General features: G+C 44.8%; 1 protein-coding gene across 1 annotated transcript in view; it reads right to left on the minus strand.

The window, feature by feature from the left end:
* The window catches only part of adissp (adipose secreted signaling protein), a 134735-nt gene that overhangs the window by 50148 nt on the left and 62857 nt on the right, over window positions 1-21730 (minus strand). Inside the window, exon 3 of the mRNA XM_060828230.1 lies at window positions 21170-21308. Within this exon, the coding sequence (XP_060684213.1) occupies window positions 21170-21308 (139 nt within the window). The remainder of the gene's footprint in view (window positions 1-21169; window positions 21309-21730) is intronic.

Below are 21730 nucleotides of genomic sequence, written 5' to 3' on the forward strand. Positions count from 1 at the left end.
CCTCCCTCCCCTTCCTGGACCTCTCCATCTCCATTAATGACGACCGACTTGACACTGACATTTTTTACAAACCACCAACTCTCACAGCTACCTGGATTACACCTCTTCCCACCCTACCTCTTGCAAAAATGCCATCCCGTATTCCCAATTCCTCCGCCTCCGCCGTTATCTGCTCCCAGGAGGACCAGTTCCACCACAGAACACACCAGGTGGCCTCCTTCTTTAGAGACCGCAATTTTCCTTCCCACGTGGTTAAAGATGCCCTCCAACGCATCTCGTCCACATCCCGCACCTCCGTCCTCAGACCCCAACCCTCCAACCGTAACAAGGACAGAACGCCTCTGGTGCTCACCTTCCACTTCTCAAACCTTCACATAAACCAAATCATCCGGCGACATTTCCGCCACCTCCAAAAAGACCCCACAACCAGGGATATATTTCCCTCCCCACCCCTTTCTGCCTTCCGCAAAGACAGTCCCCTCCGTGACCACGTGGTCACGTCCACGCCCCGCTACAACCCACCTCCCCATCCTGGCACTTTCCCTTGCAACCGCAGGAACTGTAAAACCTGTGCCCACACCTCCTCCCTCACCTCTATCCAAGGCCCTAAAGGAGCCTTCCACATCCAAAGTTTTACCTGCACATCCACCAATATCATTTATTGTATCCGTTGCTCCCGATGCGGTCTCCTCTACATTGGGGAGACTGGGCGCCTCCTAGCAGAGCGCTTTAGGGAACATGTCTGGGACACCTGCACCAATCAACCACACCGCCCCGTGGCCCAACATTTCAACTGCCCCTCCCACTCTGCCGAGGACATGGAGGTCCTGGGCCTCCTTCACCGCCGCTCCCTCACCACCAGACGCCTGGAGGAAGAACACCTCATCTTCCGCCTCGGAACACTTCAACCCCAGGGCATCAATGTGGACTTCAACAGTTTCCTCATTTCCCCTTCCCCCACCTCATCCTAGTTTCAAACTTCCAGCTCAGCACTGTCCCCATGACTTGTCTGGACTTGTCCTACCTGCCTATCTCCTTTTCCACCTATCCACTCCACCCTCTCCTCCCTGACCTGTCACCTTCATCCCCTCCCCCACTCACCCATTGTACTCTATGCTACTTTCTCCCCACCCCCACCCTCCTCTGGCTTATCTCTCCACGCTTCAGGCTCACTGCCTTTATTCCTGATGAAGGGCTTTTGCCCGAAACGTCGATTTCGCTGCACTTTGGATGCTGCCTGAACTGCTGTGCTCTTCCAGCACCACTAATCCAGAAGCTGCAGTCATTGTTTTTACCACTACACCAGTACCCAGTACCTCGACTGTGACAGTGCAGCACTCCTTCAGTACTGCATTAGGATTGCCAGGCGAGAGTTTAGGCACAGCCTCCTGAAGCGACATGCTCCTGCCTCAGAGATGGTAAAGCTGTAGAAGGTGTGTTCACACTGAAAGGCTGCTTTCCTGGCAACTCAAAAGAGCTGAGCAGGGATGTTTTAACTGCTACAGGGATCACTTTTAACCTGAATGAATACCGCAGTTCCAAAAAATACAAAACCAAATTATAAAGAAGTGTAGTGTAGTGCCAAGCATTGGGGAGGAGCGAGACAGAGAGAAAGACAAAGAGAAAGAAAGATGGGAGGGTGGAGAGAGAGAGAGAGAGAGAGAGAGAGAGAGAGAGAGAAAGAAAGAAAGAAAGAAAGAAAGAAAGAAAGAAAGAAAGAAAAAGGAAGGAAGGAAGAGAAAGACAGAGGATGGAAGAGAGAGGGAGAAAGGAAGGAAGGAAGGGAGGGAAGGAGAGAGGGAGCAAAAGAAAGAGAGGGAGGGAGAAAAAGAGATTGCTGGATCTTAAAATATATTCAATACTGGGGTAGACTGATTCTTAATGAGGAAGGGAACCAAATGTTATAGAGAAAAGGCAGGAAAGTGGAGCTGAGGATTATTCGATCAGCTACAATCTCATTGAGTCTGTTCTACCGTTCAATGGGCTGAATGGCCTACTTCCTCCACTTACAGGGAGGGAGAGAGAGGGCTGTGCATTGTGTTGTGATGATGCAACCTGTTGCTGAATATCTCGATAATGAGCACTCCTGAAGAAGGCCCAATTCGGAAAAGTGAACAAATTGGGATCACAGACAGTGAAGAAATGAATCGATGAGAAAGAGCGACAACCTGAACAGAATTCACACAGTGTCCAGAAATCCAGAATCCCAAAGTGATTACGTTTTTATAGATTACTAACTGGTTAATGTACGAGCTGTCCCCACCTGGAGACCTGAGCAAGGCCTGAAGACAGCAGTCAGATTAGTCAGATCTGAAGTGTTATTTCTGAACAGTTTCCATGTCTGCCACAAACCACAGTGGCAGGAACTGATTCCCAAACCCTCACTTGGCCATCCCCACTCTCCCCCACTCCCCTCCCTCACAGATCCTCCTCAGCTAAGGCCTCACAACCAAACCAAGATAAAGCCTACAAGGTGTCCAACATCAGCCAGTGTAAGCAGCTTGGATGACCAATATCACAGCACAGATCATGGATCTTACTGTGTGCAAAGTGATGGCCGCTAATCTTACTTCAAAACCCGAAGCCTGTGAAACATGACAACCAACACCTGACACAGCCACAGAAACAGGAAGTGCCAGAGAAGCTCAGCAGGTCCCGCAACACCTGTGGAGAGAAAAACCGAGTTAACGTTCGGTCCAGTAAGAATCTTCTTCGGAACTAAAGCTGGCACTCCCATGCAGCTCTGAAGGACTGCCACACTGTCAGGGGCACCATTTTACACACAACAGGTTAAACAGAGGCCCGGGTTTCTCGGTTGTCTAAGCATTGATTGTTGTCACAATGTACCAAGATACAGTGAAAAGTGTTTTGTGTGCTGTACAGGCAGATCATGCCATACAAAGGGCATCAGGGTAGCAGACTACAGTGTTACAGCCATAGAGAAGGTGCAAAGACAGAGAAATAGACTTACAATTGTGATTTAGAACAGTAAGATATGTAAGATTAATATTTGCTGTAGAGAGCTCACAAAATGTCACCACGCTCCGGCGCCATCTTGAATGCAGCAAGCAGTCATCCATCACACAATATCGAAAACCACATTGGGTTCCAAAGGAGACTTGGCCATTTGTTTTTTTCCTCCGCAGATGATGCCAGACCTGCTGAGTTTCTCCAGCACTTTTTGTTTTGGCTTACTGATCTTCAGCATCCAGAGTATTTTGCTTCTGATCACCGAGAGGTTTGCTTTTCGTTGCTGGTGGCAAGGTACACAAGGTGACAGAAACTCAATCCAATCCCTATAGAGTGCTTTGTGGCTGGGGAATCAGTACTGGGGTGGGGGGGTAGTTGAGGCAGGAAACCTTACAACCTTTAAAAGGTGCTTGAAATGACATCACATCCAATTCTATGGGCCTAGTGCTGGAAAGTGGAACGAGTGTCAATTTGCTTTTTGTTACTTACATAAATAATTTCACTGAAACTTTAGGAGGTATGGTTAGTACATTTGTGGATGACAACAAAATTGGTGGTGGAGTGGACAGTGAAAACAGTTGTCTAAGATTACAAAGGGATTTTAATCAATTGGGCCAAAGGGCTGAGGAGTGGGAGATGCAGTTTAATTTGAATAAATGTGAGGTGTTGCGCTTTGATAAAACGAAAACAAGGGCAGGACTTATACAATTAATGGTAGGGCCTCGATATATCAATATACCATTTCAGTTGCATGCAACTGTGGTCTTTTGCTATAAACTCTGTGTCTGATGATCCTGCTCCACAGCTACCTGATTGAGCAGCACTCCGAAAGCTAGTACTTCCAAATAAACCTGCTGGAGTAAACCTGGTGTTATGTCATTTTTAATTTGATATAACAGAAAGACTGAGGGGTTTAGGTACATAATTCTTTGAAATGTTCATCACGGGTAGACAGGATGGTAAGAAGGTGTCTACCATGCTTGTCTTTATTGCTGAGACCACTGAATAGAGGAGTTGGAATGTCATGTTGAGGGGTATTACAGGCCATTGGTGAGGCCACTTTTGGAGTACTATGTAAAGTTCTGATTGTCTTGCTCTCGGAAGAATACTCTTAAATTGAAGAGGGTTCCGAAAACATTTACCAGGATTTTACCAGAAATATAGGGTTTGAGTGGCTGGACAGAATGGGACTTTATTCACTGGAGCTTAGGAGGTTGAGGGGTGACCTAATCAAGCTTTGCAAAATCATGAGGGGTATAGATAGGGTGAATAGCCAAGGTCTTTTTCCAAGAGTAGGGGAGTTCAAAACCAAAGGGCATAGATTTAAGATGAGAGGGGCAAGTTTTAAAAGGGACCTGAGGGGCAAATGTTTCACAAAGAGGGTGGTTCGTATGTGAAATGAACTGCCAGAGGAAGTTATTGATGCAGGTACAGTTACATCATTCAAAAGACATTTGGACAGGTACATGCATAGGAAAGGTTTAGAGGGATATGAGCTGAAAATGTGTTGCTGGAAAAGCACAGCAGGTCAGGCAGTATCCAAAGAGCAGGAGAATCGACGTTTTGGGCATGAGCCCTTCTTCCTGAAGAAGGGCTCATGCCCAAAACGTCGATTCGCCTGCTCTTTGGATGCTGCCTGACCTGCTGCGCTTTTCCAGCAACACACTTTCAGCTCTGATCTCCAGCATCTGCAGTGCTCACTTTCTTCTTAGAGGGATATGAACCACACAAAAGCAAGTGGGACTAGTTTAGTTTGGGAAACCTGGTCAGCATGGACGAGTTGGACCGAAGGGTCTTTTTCCAAGCTGTAAGACTCAAGACGAGGGAAGGTCCCTGATATTCTAGCCAGTATTGATCCCTCACATCATAAGGCATTTTGCATTGCTGTTTATGGAAACCTGTTGTGTGCAAGTGGACTACTGTGTTTCCTCCATCGCCAAGTTAAAAATGCCTGCAATTCCTGCAAAAAGCTTTGAGACATCTGACAGTTTTGAGGGACACAACATGACTACAATCCCTTTGTTTCTTAAAAAAACCTGTCGATGTAATAGCAGGGAGGCAGCAACCACCAGAGGGCGTCATGTCTCAGGCTAATGTTCAAAAGCAGCTGCCTTCATGGAAAGAAAAATATTTGGCAAGGTTATTTTTCTGTTATTTTTATAACGCTTCACTGGTTGGTGGCGTATCTGTGACAAACATGCAGACATAAACTGGCAAACAACTCTCCCACCCTGTGTGGGAAGAACATCGACAGAGGGGATATTTTCCACAAGTACAAAACGCATCGTTTTTAAAAAAAAACTTTTTTGCTAAAAAGAAAATCAAGACTTTACAAGCAGGGAACCAGAATTGAGAGACATTGATGATTCGGAAGAGGGGGAAGCTAACTATGATCTATACAATTACGAAAGACTTTGAAAGTGCAAGTATAGTAAATGTTGTTGTAGGGGAGTCCAAAGTTGAGGGAACACCTATAAAGATCGTCAGAAATAAATCCCAAAGAGAATTCAGCAGATTCACTTTAACTAAAGGGTCTATGGAACTCGCTACCACAGGGGGTAGTTCAGGGGGAACAACTAAAAAACATTTAAGAGAAAGTGAGGACTGCAGATGCTGGAGATCAGAGCTGAAAATGTGTTGCTGGAAAAGCACAGCAGGTCAGGCAACATCCAAGGAGCAGGAGAATCGACATTTCGGGCATGAGCCCTTCTTCAGGAATGAGGAAAGTGTGCCAAGCAGGCTAAGATAAAAGGTAGGGAGGAGGGACTTGGGGGAGGGGCGTTGGAAATGCGATAGGGCAGTGAGAGAGGGACTCACTGAAATCCTTGTAGAGGGAGGAAGAGAGCTTCATCAAGGAAGGCATCCTTGCTCTGATCTCCAGCATCTGCAGTCCTCACTTTCTTCTTGAAGATTTTAACCTACTGCAAATCCTCTTGCAAGGATGCCTTCCTTGATGAAGCTCTCTTCCTCCCTCTACAAGGATTTCAGTGAGTCCCTCTCTCACTGACCTTTCGCATTTCCAATGCCCCTCCCCCAAGTCCCTCCTCCCTACCTTTTATCTTAGCCTGCTTGGCATACTTTCCTCATTCCTAAAGAAACGTCGATTCTCCTACTCCGTGGATGCTGCCTGACCTGCTGCGCTTTTCCAGCAACACATTTTCAGCTAAGAAACATTTAAAGCAAGCTCTTTAAAAATTTGTTGATAGAATGTAGGCATTGCTGGTGAGACCAGAATTTACTGTACATCTCTAACTGCCCTAAGAGAAGGCAACGGCAGAGTTTCCCATTCAAGCCATTGCAATCAGTGGGGGGCAGGAAACACACACACACACACACACACACACACCCATTTCCACATGTGCATTGTGCTGGGGGTGGAGTTCCCACATATCTGCTGCCCTTGTCTTCCTAGATGGAAGTGGTTGTGGATTTGGAAGGTACTGTCTGCACAGTCTTACTGAGTTGCAAGCTGAGTGTTAGATGAGGGGGAAAAGGAATTTTAAAAGATGCTGATCTCTTGAGATGAAGGAGAGAGACTGGCAGATGGTAAGGTGGCCAATATTTCTTTCTCAGGCAACAAGTGGATGGTCAGGCCATTATCACATGTTGTTATGCTTGTTATACACAAACTGGGAACTAGGTTCCTATACTACAACAGTGATGATGCTTCAAACACAATTCTTTCACTGTAAAAAAAAAACCTGTCCTATGGCTACAAAAGGCACGATAGAAATTCAAGCCCACTTTTGGAATATTGTGTTCAATTCTAGTCTCCCTGCTATAGGAAACTTGAAAGGGTTGAGCTAAGGGAGAGGCTGAATAGGCTGGAGCTGTTGTCTCTGGAGTGTTGGAGGCTAAGGAGTGACTCATACAGGTTTATAAAATCATGAGGGGCATGTATAGGGTAAATAGACAAGGTCCTTTCTCTGGGGTGGGGGAGTCCAGAAATAGAGGACATAGGTTTAAGGTGAGAAAGGAAAGAATATAAAAGAGACCTAAGGGGTAACTTTTCCATACAGAGGGTAGTGCATGTATGGAAATGAGCTGCCAGAGGAAATGGTGGAGGCTGGTACAATTACAGCATTTAAAAGGTACCTGGATGTGTATATGAATAGGAAGGGTTTGGAGGGATATGGACCAAGTCCTCGCGAATGGCATTAGAATAATTTAGGATATCTGGTTGGCATGGATGAGTTGGATTGAAGGGTCTTCTTCTGTGATGTACAACTCTGTGATTCTAAGTCCTCCTTTCTTCCAATCTGTCATACTACATGGGCGAGTGACTGGCAACAGCAGAGGTCACTATTAAACGATCAAGAGTTGGATACAAATGATTCTATTTCCTTTACCCTGGACACCACCATTTCCTCTCAATTTCCATTGAGGCTAGTTTTAATCCCTTGATAGGGAGTCTGGAAGATCTCCACTAACTCAACATCTTCTCACTGCCACTGACACACACCCCTCTGAGGGGGCAAAAGTGAAGTATGGCTGAGAGTCAAAACACAAAGTACTGAAAATACTCCGAGAGTTCTGGTGTCAAATCATTGAATTGAAACGTCAACTATGTTTCTCTTTCCACGGATACCATTCCTATTTCACATGCTCGGAATGCTTTCTGAAGTGTTGGAATTTTCACGTGAATCGCCCTCTGGCCTCCAACTCCATATTCAGGATTTCACTGCTCCCTCTGAACCAGTGCCTTCGAGTGCCGAAGACCTCAGTGCCATAATTTCTTCTTTCCATCTGATCTGCCTCTCCCCCATCCTCCATGGGGTTGTGTCAAAACTTTCTTCTTTGGCCAAGTTTTCCCAATCTACTGCCTCATTCTTTGGACCTGTTCCAATTTTTTTTTGTATAGTGAATGCTGCCATTACGTCTTGGAATGCTGTCTTGGAATTGTTCCCAAAAAGCTGTTGTTGTGGTGAGTTTTTAATTGAAGGTTGTTCTCATGTTGTGGGACTTCTAACTAGTCATGACTGCTGCTGCCCACGGTGTTCCTGCAGATAATTGTATACAAGTGGAACTACTGAGCTTTTAATAATAGGCCAACAGGGTAATTTATCAGGACTTAAGCTGTTTTCCAGGCCACCTGTCTGTGACTGGATCAAACTGCAGATCATCGGTGATTAAGGTTATTAATATCAGCTCTAGCCATGGTCCACTGTTTACAAAGGATCTTACTTTTTGAAGAAAATGAAAACTTCTCTGAATTTTGCAGCTAGCAAATGTGTAGGGGTAAGGAGTACTGATAAAGGAAGGGCCTTGGTTTCAATGGCTGGCCTGTGCTCAGTTAACCAATCTCAGCCACTTCAGTCAAAGCATGGCATTCCTACCGGAACTCGATCAACAAACACATTGACTTGGATCCCATTTACCACCCCTTAAGAAAAAGAACAGCAAATGGCATCACCATAGGAAATGACATCACCACAGGAAATGACATCACCAACCAAGGAAATCCAAGCATATCAATAAAAAGCAGTGCTTCATTCGGAGGCTCACTGATGATGTTACCTAGTATGGTGACGAAACATCTGAAAATGAACCTTCCAGCTCAGCGAGCAAACCTACATCCAGAACCTCAACCTGAGCTACAGACCTTCTCAAAACTCACTATGAGTCAAAGACATCTGGGGGAATCCCAGATGTTCCCCCAGGCCTTAGCAATAAAAGGTTGACAAGACTTTATGTTAATTTATGGGACATGGGCATCACTGACTCAGCCATCATTTATTGCCCACCCTTAGTTGCCTTTGAGAAGGTGATGGTGAGCTGCCTTCTTGAACTGCTGCAGTCCACTTGATGAGCACTACATAAACCAACACCCACTCCCTCCACCACAAAATGCACTGCAGAAATCCTCCAACAATCCTCAGACAGCACCTTCCAAACCTATGATTACTTCCATCTACAGGGACAAGGGCAGCAGGAATATGGGAACATCACCACCTGCAATTCCTCTCAAGATACTCACCATCCTCGCTTGGAAATATATCACCATTCTTTCAGCATCACTGGGTCAAAACCCTGGAATTCCCACCCAAAGGACATTGTGGGGCAAATGTACAGCATATGGATTGTAGCAATTCAAGAGGGTAGCTTACTATTACTTTCTGAAGGGACAACTAGGGACAGGCAATAAAAAGCTGGCCAACCAGCAATGCGCACATCCAAAGTGACTTAAGAAAAAGTCCATGTGCTGTATGTAGGCCCAGAGTGTCATTAGAAAGAAGAGTGATTTGGAGGGGAATTTGTAGTGTCCAATCTTCTGAACAGAAGTGGTCATGGATTTGGAAGCTGCTGGCTGAGGATCTTTGGTGAATTTCTGCACTGAATCTTGATTTAACTCACACTGCTGCTACTGAGTGTTGGTGGTGGAGGAAGTTGGTGGTACAAGTGCTAATCGAATGGGCTGCTTTGTCCTGGATGGTGTCAAGATTTCCAAATAGTGTGGGAGCTGCAATAATCCAGGTAAGTGTAGAGTATTCCATTACACTTGTAACTGGTGGCTTTAGATGGTGGGCAGGCTTGAGGAAGTCACTGATAAGCTGGTGTTATTTCGAGCTGATAGGAGTCTGAGAGGACTGGAAACGGCAGCAGGTCTGTGACTGTGAACTGGATTGGTCAGGCAGATATTTGTAATTGGACTGTTGAAATAACAAGGGGAAATTATTAGGTTAAAGCTACCTCCATCGGCATTAATGTGAAAGGAGAGTCTAAGGGGAAGACTCCTGAGCAGTGAAATTATAGAGGGGTTACATGTCACATTGACTGACACCCGTCCTTGAGGCAGGACCAGCAGGTCATTACAAGGAGATTATACTTTCACATAGGGTGTAATGGTAATGTTGATGCACTTTGACGCTGTAGCACTTTATAAACATTAGCACGTGTCAATTTAACTCACATTCAATTAAAATATAATCACTGTCAGCAAGAAGGTATTTGGCTTATAGACTCCAATCTGGATATGGTATTCCCCAAGGGACATTCCTTAATGACTGCTGAGCTTAATCGTGATCATGATTACTGAACAGATTGTGAAATAATGAACACAATTATTCATCTGTCATCTCTGATCTCGGTCAGATTCTCTCTCGCGTCTCTATATAACTAAACGACACAACATGCGTTGCTCCTTTCCCTCATTTCGTCACCCTAATTAGTGACACACTCTAGAGAACATGCCATCTCCATTGTGCCCAGTTGCTGCATGATGTCAGTACTGAACTACAGAGGGACCTCGATTATCCAAAGGACACAGGCAGAGAGTATTTTGTGCGGCTAATCGAATTCCAGATTATCGAATACATGCTTTAGCCAATCATCGGCACCTTGCAATCTTGCTGAATAATCTGATATTCAGATAATCGAACGCTGGATAATTGAGATTCCTCTGTACACAGTTGACTCTTGATGTCTTCGATAAACTAGTCAGTTGCCTGGACAAATACAGATGGGGGATAAATGTTGTACAACCTGTGTATATTTGATGTGGACCCGATTATAGGAAAGCATTCAAGAGTCTCTCCCTCTCCTTCTGCGTGCCTCCTTACTGCTGAGCTCACGGCTTCTCTATTTTATAATGTCACAGATCCTCTGGACTACTGCATGCTCATCACATTCCGCAGTCATTCCTATTGCTCCCAAACCAGCAGGTTTTGCAAACGTCTATTTTCTCAGCTTGCTTCCTCTTTCTGGGCATCTTGCTGAGGTTTGAAACTACGCCAACAGTTTCCCTGAATAAACATATGGCTGTACTTTCCCAAGAGGTGACCAAGTTCCATCCCAGTGTGCGAGAAGTGGAAAGTCAAACTGCTAGTTTTTTTTCGTTTTATTCTCAATTATATTTCTCAAACTTGGAGACTTGATTGGGAGAACAGCAAAATTCAGCCATTCGGCCGCTCAATTAAAGTCACCGACATAAATCTACACTCAATGATGGCCAGGGGGGTGTTGCTGCTGGATCACTAGTGCACAGACCCAGAGAGTATTTTGAGGACCTGGGTTCAAATCCCACAATGGTGGAATTTGAATTCACTTAAAATTTGGAATTACAAGTTTAATATTGACCATGATAGAACCATCGTTAATTTTTGTAAAAATCTGTCAGGTTTAAAGGGGCACTAGCAAGGCCACATTTCTGGGAGAGGTGGTGTCATCAATGGTATCACTTATCTAGTATCTGAGGTTCCGAGGCCAATGTTCTGTTAAAGTCACTCAAGGAAATTCTGTAATTAAAGTCTGTTTAATGCTAATCATTGTCCATTGCCGTAATCTGGTTTACCAATGTCCTTCAGAGGAGCAAACTGTCATCCTTACCTGCTGTGGCCTATGTGACTCCACACCCGCAGCAACATCTGAATTAGTCTCTAAAATGGCCTCACCAGCCATTCAGACATACCAACCACGAGAAAAGAGTGAAACTGGAAAAACCACCTGGCATCAACTAAGGCAACAGACACCAGAAAAAAACAAAACATAGAAAAGTATCCTTCTTTGTTCAGCGTGGAAAGGCCAAAATCCAGGAACTCCCTCCCAAATGGCCTATAGGACATAGACTGCAGTGGTTCAAGAAGGGAGCCCACCACCACCTTCTCAAACGCAACTATGGAAGGGGCAATAAATACTGGCCAGCCAAACGGGCCTATTTTTTTCACTTCAGTCACATGATGTTGATGTCATTGGCCAGGTCGGTAGTTATTGTCCATCCCCAATTGCCCAGAGGGCAGTTGAGAGTCAACCACATTGCTGCAGGTCTGGAGTCACATGTAGCTGCAAATGTGTTGCTGGTCAAAGCACAGCAGGTTAGGCAGCATCTCAGGAATAGAGAATTCGACGTTTCGAGCATAAGCCCTTCATCAGGAAAGCCCTGATGAAGGGCTTATGCTCGAAACGTCGAATTCTCTATTCCTGAGATGCTGCCTAACCTGCTGTGCTTTGACCAGCAACACATTTGCAGCTGTGATCTCCAGCATCTGCAGACCTCATTTTTTACTTGGAGTCACATGTAGGCCAGACCATGCAAGGGTGGCAGTTTCCCTCCCTAAAGGGCATTAGTGAACCAGATGTGTTTTCCAACAATCAACAATGGCTTCATGATCATCATTAGACTCCTAACTCCCGATTTTTATTGAATTCAAATTCTACCACATATCATGACAGGATTCGAACCCGGGTCCCCAGAACATAACCTGGGTCTCTGGATCATTAATCCAGTGATAATATCATTAGACCTCCCATGAACGAATGATTTATATAAAAACCTCAACTGCATTTACCAGGTTTGCTATCACATATCCTTTAAACTAACAAACAATCTGTTGATCTCTCCCTTGGAACTGTGAGGATGTGGAAAGCAGGTAGTGCTTTCTGGTGTAATTCCCAAACAGCCTGGCTCCAAGAGGAAGGCGATATCCCCTCGTCCTCGATCACTCGCAGAGGAAATACTTTCTGTGTGTCAACCTGATTGAATCCTTTATTGAGTTTTAAACACCTCACAAGGAATGCCTGTTGACACTTGAGGGAGTCTGAGCCAATTTGTTGCCAGCTGCCCTCAGAATTTTACCTCAGAGCCCTGAGATCATTACGGTTTATCTAGCGCTCTGTACAGGAAACCATCTGTGAAGTAATTCTCCAACCGCAGTGCAGTGTCGAATCAAGGTCGTCTTTAGACCCTTCACTTTGAGCCTGGCGCATTGCTTGTCTTATTGAAAGCTGCCTCGACATGGGTTTGTTTTCAATTAATTGTGAACCTATCGCATTCAGGCTGGAGGCATGCAGACAAAGTGCTGCGCATTTTCAAGAGAGAGAGAGAGAGAGAAAGAAAGAAAACTTTGGATGTGATTTATGAGCTTTTAGTAAAAATAAAATGGTGAATTCTAATCCTGTGTGTTTCAGACATGTGGCGATTGCAGCAATCAGCAGACCAAGTACAAAGGCTGCCCTGTTTAAAAAAGCAACAGGGACCAAATTGGTTGAATCCTGAGGATAGTGGAAAAATAAATAAATCTCCCAAACAGAGGAGAGTCACTGGAATGAAATCTCTGGTCTCCCACGGGTCTCGTAGAAAACAGTTTTGGGTTATTACCAAGCCAGTCGAACAAGGAAAAAGCGCTGCAAACACAGACTGAGTGTGTGTGTGTGTGTGTGTGTGTGTGTGTGCGCGTGTGTGTGTGTACACGTGCGTGCACCAGGGCTGCAGGCTGCCTGATCTCCAGATCAGGATCACTCGGGATTCTGGAAGCTGTGTTTATTACTGCTCCATTTCTCCTCCTAGCTCACTTCCTGACATTGTGGGCTCACAAACATCAACAAGACTGTTGTCACATGTACCGAGAAACACTTAAGAATCGTATTTTGTGTGGCGTATAGACAGGTCGTATCAAAGTGCAGCATGGTAGGAGAACAGAATGCAGAATACAGTGTTACAGCCAGAGGGAGAGAGATTAACTTGATAACAATGGGGAAGATGATATTCTTGAATCTGTTTGTACAGGTTTACAAATGTTTCTATCTTCTGCCCGATGGAAGAGACTATAACTGGGTTGGAAGGTCTCTTTGATTATGTTGGTTGCTTTCCCGAGGTGCTGGGAAGTACAGGTGGAGTCAGTGAATGGAAGGCTGGTTTGTGTGATGGACTGGGCTGTGTTCACAACTCTCTGTAGTTTCTTGCGGTCTTGGGAAGGGCAGTTGCCAAACCACACTGTGATGTATCCAATTGGCATAGGGATAAGAAAATTAGGGAAGTAAACACGTGGCTAAGGGATTGGTGTGGGAAAGAGGGATTCCACTTCATGGGGCATTGGCATCAGTTTTGGAACCTGGGGGATCTGTACCATTGGGACGGTCTCCACCTGAACCGATCAGGTGCCAATGTTCTAGCGAAGAGGATAAATAGGGTGGTCAGTAGGACTTTAAACTTCTGAGTTGGAAGGAAGGAAAGTGAAAGTGACAGGGAGTATGGAGTTAAATGGAAAGATACGCAGCAGGATAGCATATGTGCAGGTGGATTTAAACTTGAGGCAGACTGGGAATGCAGCAAAAAGGAAGGATAACTTAGGACATCTTATGACTTCCAATGTCTCAATGGATAAGAAAGTTAGCATTAAGACACTTTACCTGAATGCTCGTAGCATTCGTAACAAAGCAGATGAACTAATGGCACAGATCATCGTGAATGATTATGATGTGGTAGGCATCACAGAGACGTGGTTACAGGGGGGTCAGGACTGGCAGTTAAACCTCCATGGTTTTTCAACTTATTGAAAAGACAGAGAGGTGGGCAGAGGGGAGGGGTTGCCTTGTTAGTTAAGAACAAAATCAAATGTATGGCACTGAATGACATAGCGTCGGATGATGTGGAGCCTGTGTGGGTGGAATTGAGGAACCACAAAGGCAAAAAAACCATAACGGGAGTTATGTACAGACCTCCTAACAGTGGTCAGGACCAGGGACGCAACATGTACCGGGAAATGGAGAAGGCATGTCAGAAAGACAAGGTTACGGTGATCATGGGGGACTTCAGTATGCAGGTGGACTGGGTAAATAATGTTGCCAGTGGACCCAAAGAAAGGGAATTCATGGAGTGCTTACAGGATGGCTTTTTGGAACAGCTTGTCATGGAGCCCACAAGGGGGCAGGCTATTCTGGACCTAGTGCTTTGTAATGAACCAGACTTTATAAAAAATCTTAAAGTAAGGGAACACTTAGGAAGCAGCGATCATAATATGGTAGAGTTCAGTCTGCAGTTTGAAAGAGAGAAGGCAAAATCGGATGTAATGGTGTTACAGTTAAATAAAGGTAATTATGAGGACATGACATAGAACATAGAAGGATACAGCGCAGTACAGGCCCTTCGGCCCTCGATGTTGCGCCGACCGAATCCTACCTAACCTATACTAGCCCAATAACTTCCAAATGCCTATCCAATGCCCGCTTAAATGACCATAAAGAAGGAGAGTTCACCACTGATACGGGCAGGGCATTCCATGAACTCACAACCCGCTGTGTGAAGAATCTACCCCTAACATCTGTCCTATACCTACCACCCCTTAATTTAAAGCTATGTCCCCTAGTAACACCTGACTCCATTAGCTGTAAAAGGTTCTTAGTATCTACCCTATCTAAACCCCTAATCATCTTATACACTTCTATCAGATCTCCCCTAAACCTTCTCTTCTCCAATGAGAACAGCCCCATGTGCCTCAGCCTTTCCTCATAAGATTTTCCTACCATTCCAGGCAACATCCTGGTAAACCTCCTCTGCACTCGTTCTAAAGCTTCCACATCCTTCCTATAGTATGGCGACCAAAACTGCACACAATACTCCAGATGAGGCCGCACCAGAGTCTTATACAACTGCAACATGACCTCAGGACTCCGGAACTCAATTCCTCTGCCAATAAAGCCCAGTACTCCATATGCCTTCCTCACAGCACTATTTACCTGGGTGGCAACTTTCAGAGATCTGTGTACATGGACACCAAGATCCCTCTGCTCATCCACACTACCAAGTAGCCTACCATTAGCCCAGTAATCCATCATCTTGTTATTCCTACCAAAGTGAACGACTTCGCACTTAGCTACATTGAATTCCATTTGCCACATTTCCGCCCAGCTCTGCAACTTATCTATATCCCGCTGTAACCTACCACTTCCTTCCTCACTATCCACAACTCCACCGACTTTTGTGTCATCCGCAAACTTGCTTACCCAGCTTTCAAGTCCTTCCTCTAGATCATTTATAAAGATAACAAAAAGCAATGGTCCCAAAACAGATCCTTGTGGTACACCGCTAGTAACTGCGCTCCAAGATGAACATAATCCATCAACTACTACCCTCTGTCTCCTTCCAGCCAACCAATTCCTAATCCAAACCTCTAATGTCTCCTCAATGCCATACCTCCGAAGTTTTAGCATTAGCATGAGAGAGGAACTGACGAAAATAGACTGGAAGCAGAGCCTAGCGGGGAAGACAGGAGAGCAAAAATGGCAGGAGTTTGTGGGTATAATTGAGGACACTGTACAGAGGCTCATCCCCAAGAAAAGAAAGATTATACGGGGAGGGATTAGACAGCCATGGCTGACAAAGGAAGTCAGGAAATGTATTAAAAAAAAAGAGATCCTATAAAGTGGCCAAGAGCAGTGGGAAATCAGAAGATTGGGAAGGCTACAAAAACAAACAGAGGATAACAAAGAGAGAAATAAGGAAGGAGAGGATCAAATATGAAGGTAGGCTAGCCGGTAGTATTAGAAATTATAGTAAAAGTTAATTTCAATACATAAGAAACAAACGACAGACAAAAGTACACATTGGGCCACTTCAAACTGATACTGGAAGCCTAGTGATGGGAGATAAGGAAATAGCTGGAGAACTTAACAAGTACTTTGCTTCAGTCTTCACAGTAGAAGACATGAATAATATCCCAACAATTAAAGGGAGTCAGTGGGCTGAGTTGAGTATGGTTGCCATTAAAAAAGAGAAAGTGCTAGAAAAGCTAAAAGGTCTTAAAATTGATAAATCTTCTGGCCCCGAAGGGATACATCCTAGAATTCTGAGGGAGGTGGCTGAGGAAATAGTGGAGGTGTTGGTTGAGATCTTTGAAAAGTCACTGGAGTCAGGGAAAGTCCAGGATGATTGAAAGATCGCTGTTGTAACCCCCTTGTTCAAGAAAGGATCAAGACAAAAGATGGAAAATTATAGGCCAATTAGCCTAACCTCAGTTGTTGGTAAAATTCTAGAATCCATCATTAAGGATGAGGTTTCTAAATTCTTGGAAGAGCAGAGTTTGATTAGAACAAGTCAACATGGATTTAGTAAGGGGAGGTCATGTCTGACAAACTTGTTGGAATTCTTTGAAGAAGTTAGACCAGGGAAACCCAGTGGATGTGGTCTATCTAGACTTCCAAAATGCCTTTGATAAGGTGCCACACGGGAGGCTGCTGAGCAAGGTGAGGGCCCACGGTGTTCGAGGTGAGCTACTGGTATGGATTGAGGATTGGCTGTCTGGCAGAAGGCAGAGAGTTGGGATAACAGGTTCTTTTTCGGAATGTCAGCCGGTGACAAGCGGTGTCCCGCAGGTTCAGTGTTGGGGCCACAGCTGTTCACGTTATATATTAATGATCTGGATGAAGGGACTGGGGGCATTCTAGTGAAGTTTGCCAATGATACAAAGTTAGGTGGACAGACAGGTAGTACTGAGGAAGTGGGGAGGCTGCAGAAGGATCTAGACAGTTTGGGAGAGTGGTCCAGGAAATGGCTGATGGAATTCAATGTGAGCAAATGCGAGGTCTTGCACTTTGGAAAAAAGAATACAAGCATGGACTACTTTCTAAACGATGTGAAAATTCGTAAAGCCAAAGTACAAAGGGATCTGGGAGTGCTAGTCGAGGATTCTCTAAAGTTAAACATGCAGGTTGAGTCCGTGATTAAGAAAGCGAATGCAATGTTGTCATTTATCTCAAGAGAGTTGGAATATAAAAGACCGTTGTGCTACTGAGACTTTATAAAGCTCTGGTTAGGCCCCATTTGGAGTATTGTGTCCAGTTTTGGTCCCCACACCTTAGGAAGGACATACTGGCACTGGAACGTGTCCAGCGGAGATTCACACGGATGATCCCTGGAATGTTAGGTTTAACATATGAGGAACGGCTGAGGATCCTGGGATTGTGTTCATTGGAGTTTAGAAGATTAAGGGGAGACTTAATAGAGACGTACAAGATAATACATGGCTTGGAAAGGGTGGACACCAGGAAATTGTTTCCGTTAGGCGAGGAGACTAGGACCCGTGGACATAGCCTTAGAATTAGAGGGAGTCAATTCAGAACAAAAATGCGGAGACATTTCTTCAGCCAGAGTGTGGTGGGCCTGTGGAATTCATTGCTGCAGAGTGCAGTGGAGGCCGGGACGCTAAATGTCTTCAAGGCAGAGATTGATAGATTCTTGATGTCACGAGGAATTAAGGGCTACGGGGAGAATGCTAAGTGGAGTTGAAATGCCCATCAGCCATGATTGAATGGTGGAGTGGACTTGATGGGCTGAATGGCCTTACTTCCACTCCTATGTCTTATGGTCTCATGGATATGTTGCTTGCTATAGTGCATCTAAACAAATTGGTCCCTTCACAAAGATCCTACCTTTGCTCACCTATCACCATCCCACCTACCTTTCCCCTAGCCCCACCAAACAACTCCACTCACCACCACCCCCACCCTCCCCCAACCATTTATCTTTCAGCTCCCTTCCCTCTCATCAGTCTTGATGAAGGGTTAAGCCTGGAACGTGGACTCTCTTGCTCCTCGGATGCTGCCTGACCTGCTGTGCTTTTTCCAGTGCCACACTCTTGACTCTCCAGCATGTGCATGTCCTCACTTTCTCCTCAGAGTCTTTGTGAACAGGCCAAAATTTCCTCAGCTTTCTGAAGAAGTAGAGATATTAAAACCTCAATCACACGAAATATTAAAACCTCAGTCCTGAGGTAGACCCATACAATTGTGCAGGCTGTGTTTTCAAAGACAAGGCAGAGACTCTCCATGGCTAGAAACCATAACAAATCGTTATCTACTACCTGAAAAGTTAAAAAATCCCACAACACCAGGTGAGAATTCAACAGGTTTATTTGGAAGCATTAGCTTTCGGAGTGCTGCTCCTTAACCACCTGATGAAGGAGCGGTGCTCTGAAAGCTAGTGCTTCCAAATAAATCTGTTGGACTAGAAGTTGGTGTTGTGCGATTTTTAAATTTGTTCACCCCAATCTAAAACCGGCACCTTTACATCACGACTACTGCCTGCAGAATCACAGAAGAGGTAGCTCAATGCAGATAGGAATGAGAGCGCTCAGGGGCTGGAGCAGATGTCTTGAGTCTGCTCTGAGATTCAGTAAAATGGTGGCTGATCTATTCATGACCTGAATCCACTTTCTCAACTATCCACAATACTTACTTTGCAACACAACAATCCATCGACATTAGCCTTAAGAACCTTCAATGATCCTGTCTTCACTGCCGTCTGGGTGGAAAGTTCCACAGACCCTGTGAGAAATCTAATTTTCCCTACCTCTGTCTTATTGTTTAAGTGTCTGATAGTTCTAGACTCACTAACCTGTGACGACATCTTTTAAAGTATCCACCCTGTCAATTCCTCTCTCGCTTCATTGAGAGGATCAGGGTCTTTATAGTACAAAAATGAGGCCCTACAGCCCACTGTATTTGTGCTAGTCAAACTTCCATCTATTCTAATCCTATTTTGAAGAAGTCTTTTCCCTGGGGTGGGGAAGTCCAGAACTAGAGGGCATAGGTTTAGGAGGGGAGGGGAAAGATATAAAAAGGGACCTAAGGGGCCACGTTTTCACACAGAGGGTGGTACATGTATGGAATGGGCTGCCAGAGGGTGTGGTGGAGGCTGGTATAATTACAACATTTAAAAGGCATTTGGATGGGTATATGAACAGGAAGGGTTTGGAGGGATAGGGCCAGGTGCTGACAAATGGGACTAGATTGGGTTGGGAAATCTGGTCAGGGAAAAGACTTTGTCTATTTATCCTATCCATGCCCCTCAGCATTTTATAAACTTCAAGAAGGTCACCCCTCAGCCTCCAATGCTCCAGGAAAACAGCCCCAGCCTGTTCAGCCTCTCCCTATAGCTCAAATCCTTCAACCCCGGCAACATCCTTGTAAATCTTTTCTGAACCCTTTCAAGATTCACAACATCCTTCTGATGGGAAGGAGACCAGAATTGCACGCAATATTCCAACAGTGGCCTAACCAATGTCCTGTACAACCACAACATGACTCCCAACTCCTGTACTTAATACTCTGACCAATAAAGGAAAGCATACCAATTGCCTTATTCACTATCTGCAACTCCACTTTCAAGGAGCTATGAACCTGCACTCTAAGGTCTCTCTGTTCAGCAACACACCCCTGGACCTTACCATTAAGTGTATAAGTCCTAATAAAATTTGCTTTCCCAAAATGCAGCACCTCGCATTTACCTGAATTAAACTTCATCTGCCACTCCTCAGCCCATTTACCCATCTGATCAAGATCCCATTGTAATGTGAAGTAACCTTCTTCGTTGTCCACTATACCTCCAATTTTGGTGTCATCTGCAAACTTGAAGATGTTGTAACTATACCTTCGATGTTCACATCCAAATCATTTATATAAATTACAAAAGTAGAGGACCCAGCACCAATCCTTGTGGCACTCCACTGGTCCCAGGCCTCCAGTCTAAAAAACAACCGTCCAACACCACCCTCTGTCTACTACCTTTGAGTCAGTTCTGTATCCAAATGGCTAGTTCTCTCTGTATTCCATGAGATCTAATCGGTCTACCATGGGGAACCTTGTCGAATTCCTTACTGTAGTCCATATAAATTTGCCAGCACTTGGCCCATATCCCTCTAAATTCTTCTTATTCATATACCCATCCAGTTGCCTTTAAATTTTGTTATTGTCCCATGCTCCACCACTTCCTGTGGCAGCTCATTCCATACCCGTACCACCCTCTGCATTAAATATCGTCGCTCAGGTCCTTTTTATGTCTTTCTCGTCCTCACATTAAACCTTGCCCTCTAGTTTTGGAGTCTCCCACCCTGGGGAAAAGACCTTGGTTATTCACTTATCCATGCCCCTTGTGATTTTCTAAACCTCCATAAGGTCAGCCCTCAACATCAGACAGCCCCAGCCTATTCAGCCCCTCCATATAGCTCAAACCCTCCAACCCTGGCAATACCCTTTTAAATCTTTTCTGAACCCTTTCAAGTTTCACAACATCTTTCCTTTCGCAGAACTGCATGCAATATTTTAAGAGTGACCTCACCAATGCCCTGTACAGCCACAAACATGACATCCTAACTCTTATAATCAATGTTTCTGACTGATGAAGGTAAGCATGCCAAATGCTTTTCAAATCCAAATCTGCTGCTTGGCAGAAAAACCTCAGCCACTGAATGGACAGCAAAGTCTCACAGACAGGAAACAAGATGATCTTGGTATTGTTGACTAATATAACAATGTTGACTCTCAAGTATGTCTCCAATTATCTTCTATAAATCGCTATTAATATGCGTCTCCACCAGAGATTGTCCGGTGTATTCCAGACTATAATCAGACAATGCAGAGGTTTTCCCTCACATTGCTCAAGTCCTTTTGCAATCCCTCCCTTTTCCAACCACTTGGAAAGAGCTCTCACCTTCTGCTACTGGAGCGATGTCGACCAGCTTCAAGTAAAGGTTAGCGAGGGGGACAGATTGGCTCTGTTGCCGCAGGTTCTGGGAGACTGGCAGCAGAAACGTGATTTCATATTTGTGACTGATCTTCAAGAAACCAACCTGGAATGACAATAGAGAAACAGGAAGAATTTCAAAACAAAATCCAGCCCATTCAGAGACTGACTTCACCCATCAATCCCTTGACTCCTAGGCCCGACACTTCCATGAAGCACAATTTTGGTTTTCTGTTTATTCACAGGATGAGGATATACTAGCTAGGCCAGCATTTATTGCCCGTCCCTAATTGTCCAAATGGCACTGAAGAGTCAATTACTTTGATATAGGTTTAAAATTACATGTGGGCCAGCTAAGGACAACAGATTTCCTTCCTTTCCTCTTTAGTGAGCCAAATTGGTTTCTTCAACAGTGATTCCACGACTAATATTTAACTAGCTTATTACAGATTTTGTTATCGGATTCAAATTCTGCCATCGACCATGGTGGGATTCAAACTCACATCCCCGGAACATTAAAGGAAAAAA

The sequence above is a fragment of the Hemiscyllium ocellatum genome, chromosome 1, assembly GCF_020745735.1.
Source record: "Hemiscyllium ocellatum isolate sHemOce1 chromosome 1, sHemOce1.pat.X.cur, whole genome shotgun sequence".
NCBI lineage: Eukaryota > Metazoa > Chordata > Chondrichthyes > Orectolobiformes > Hemiscylliidae > Hemiscyllium > Hemiscyllium ocellatum.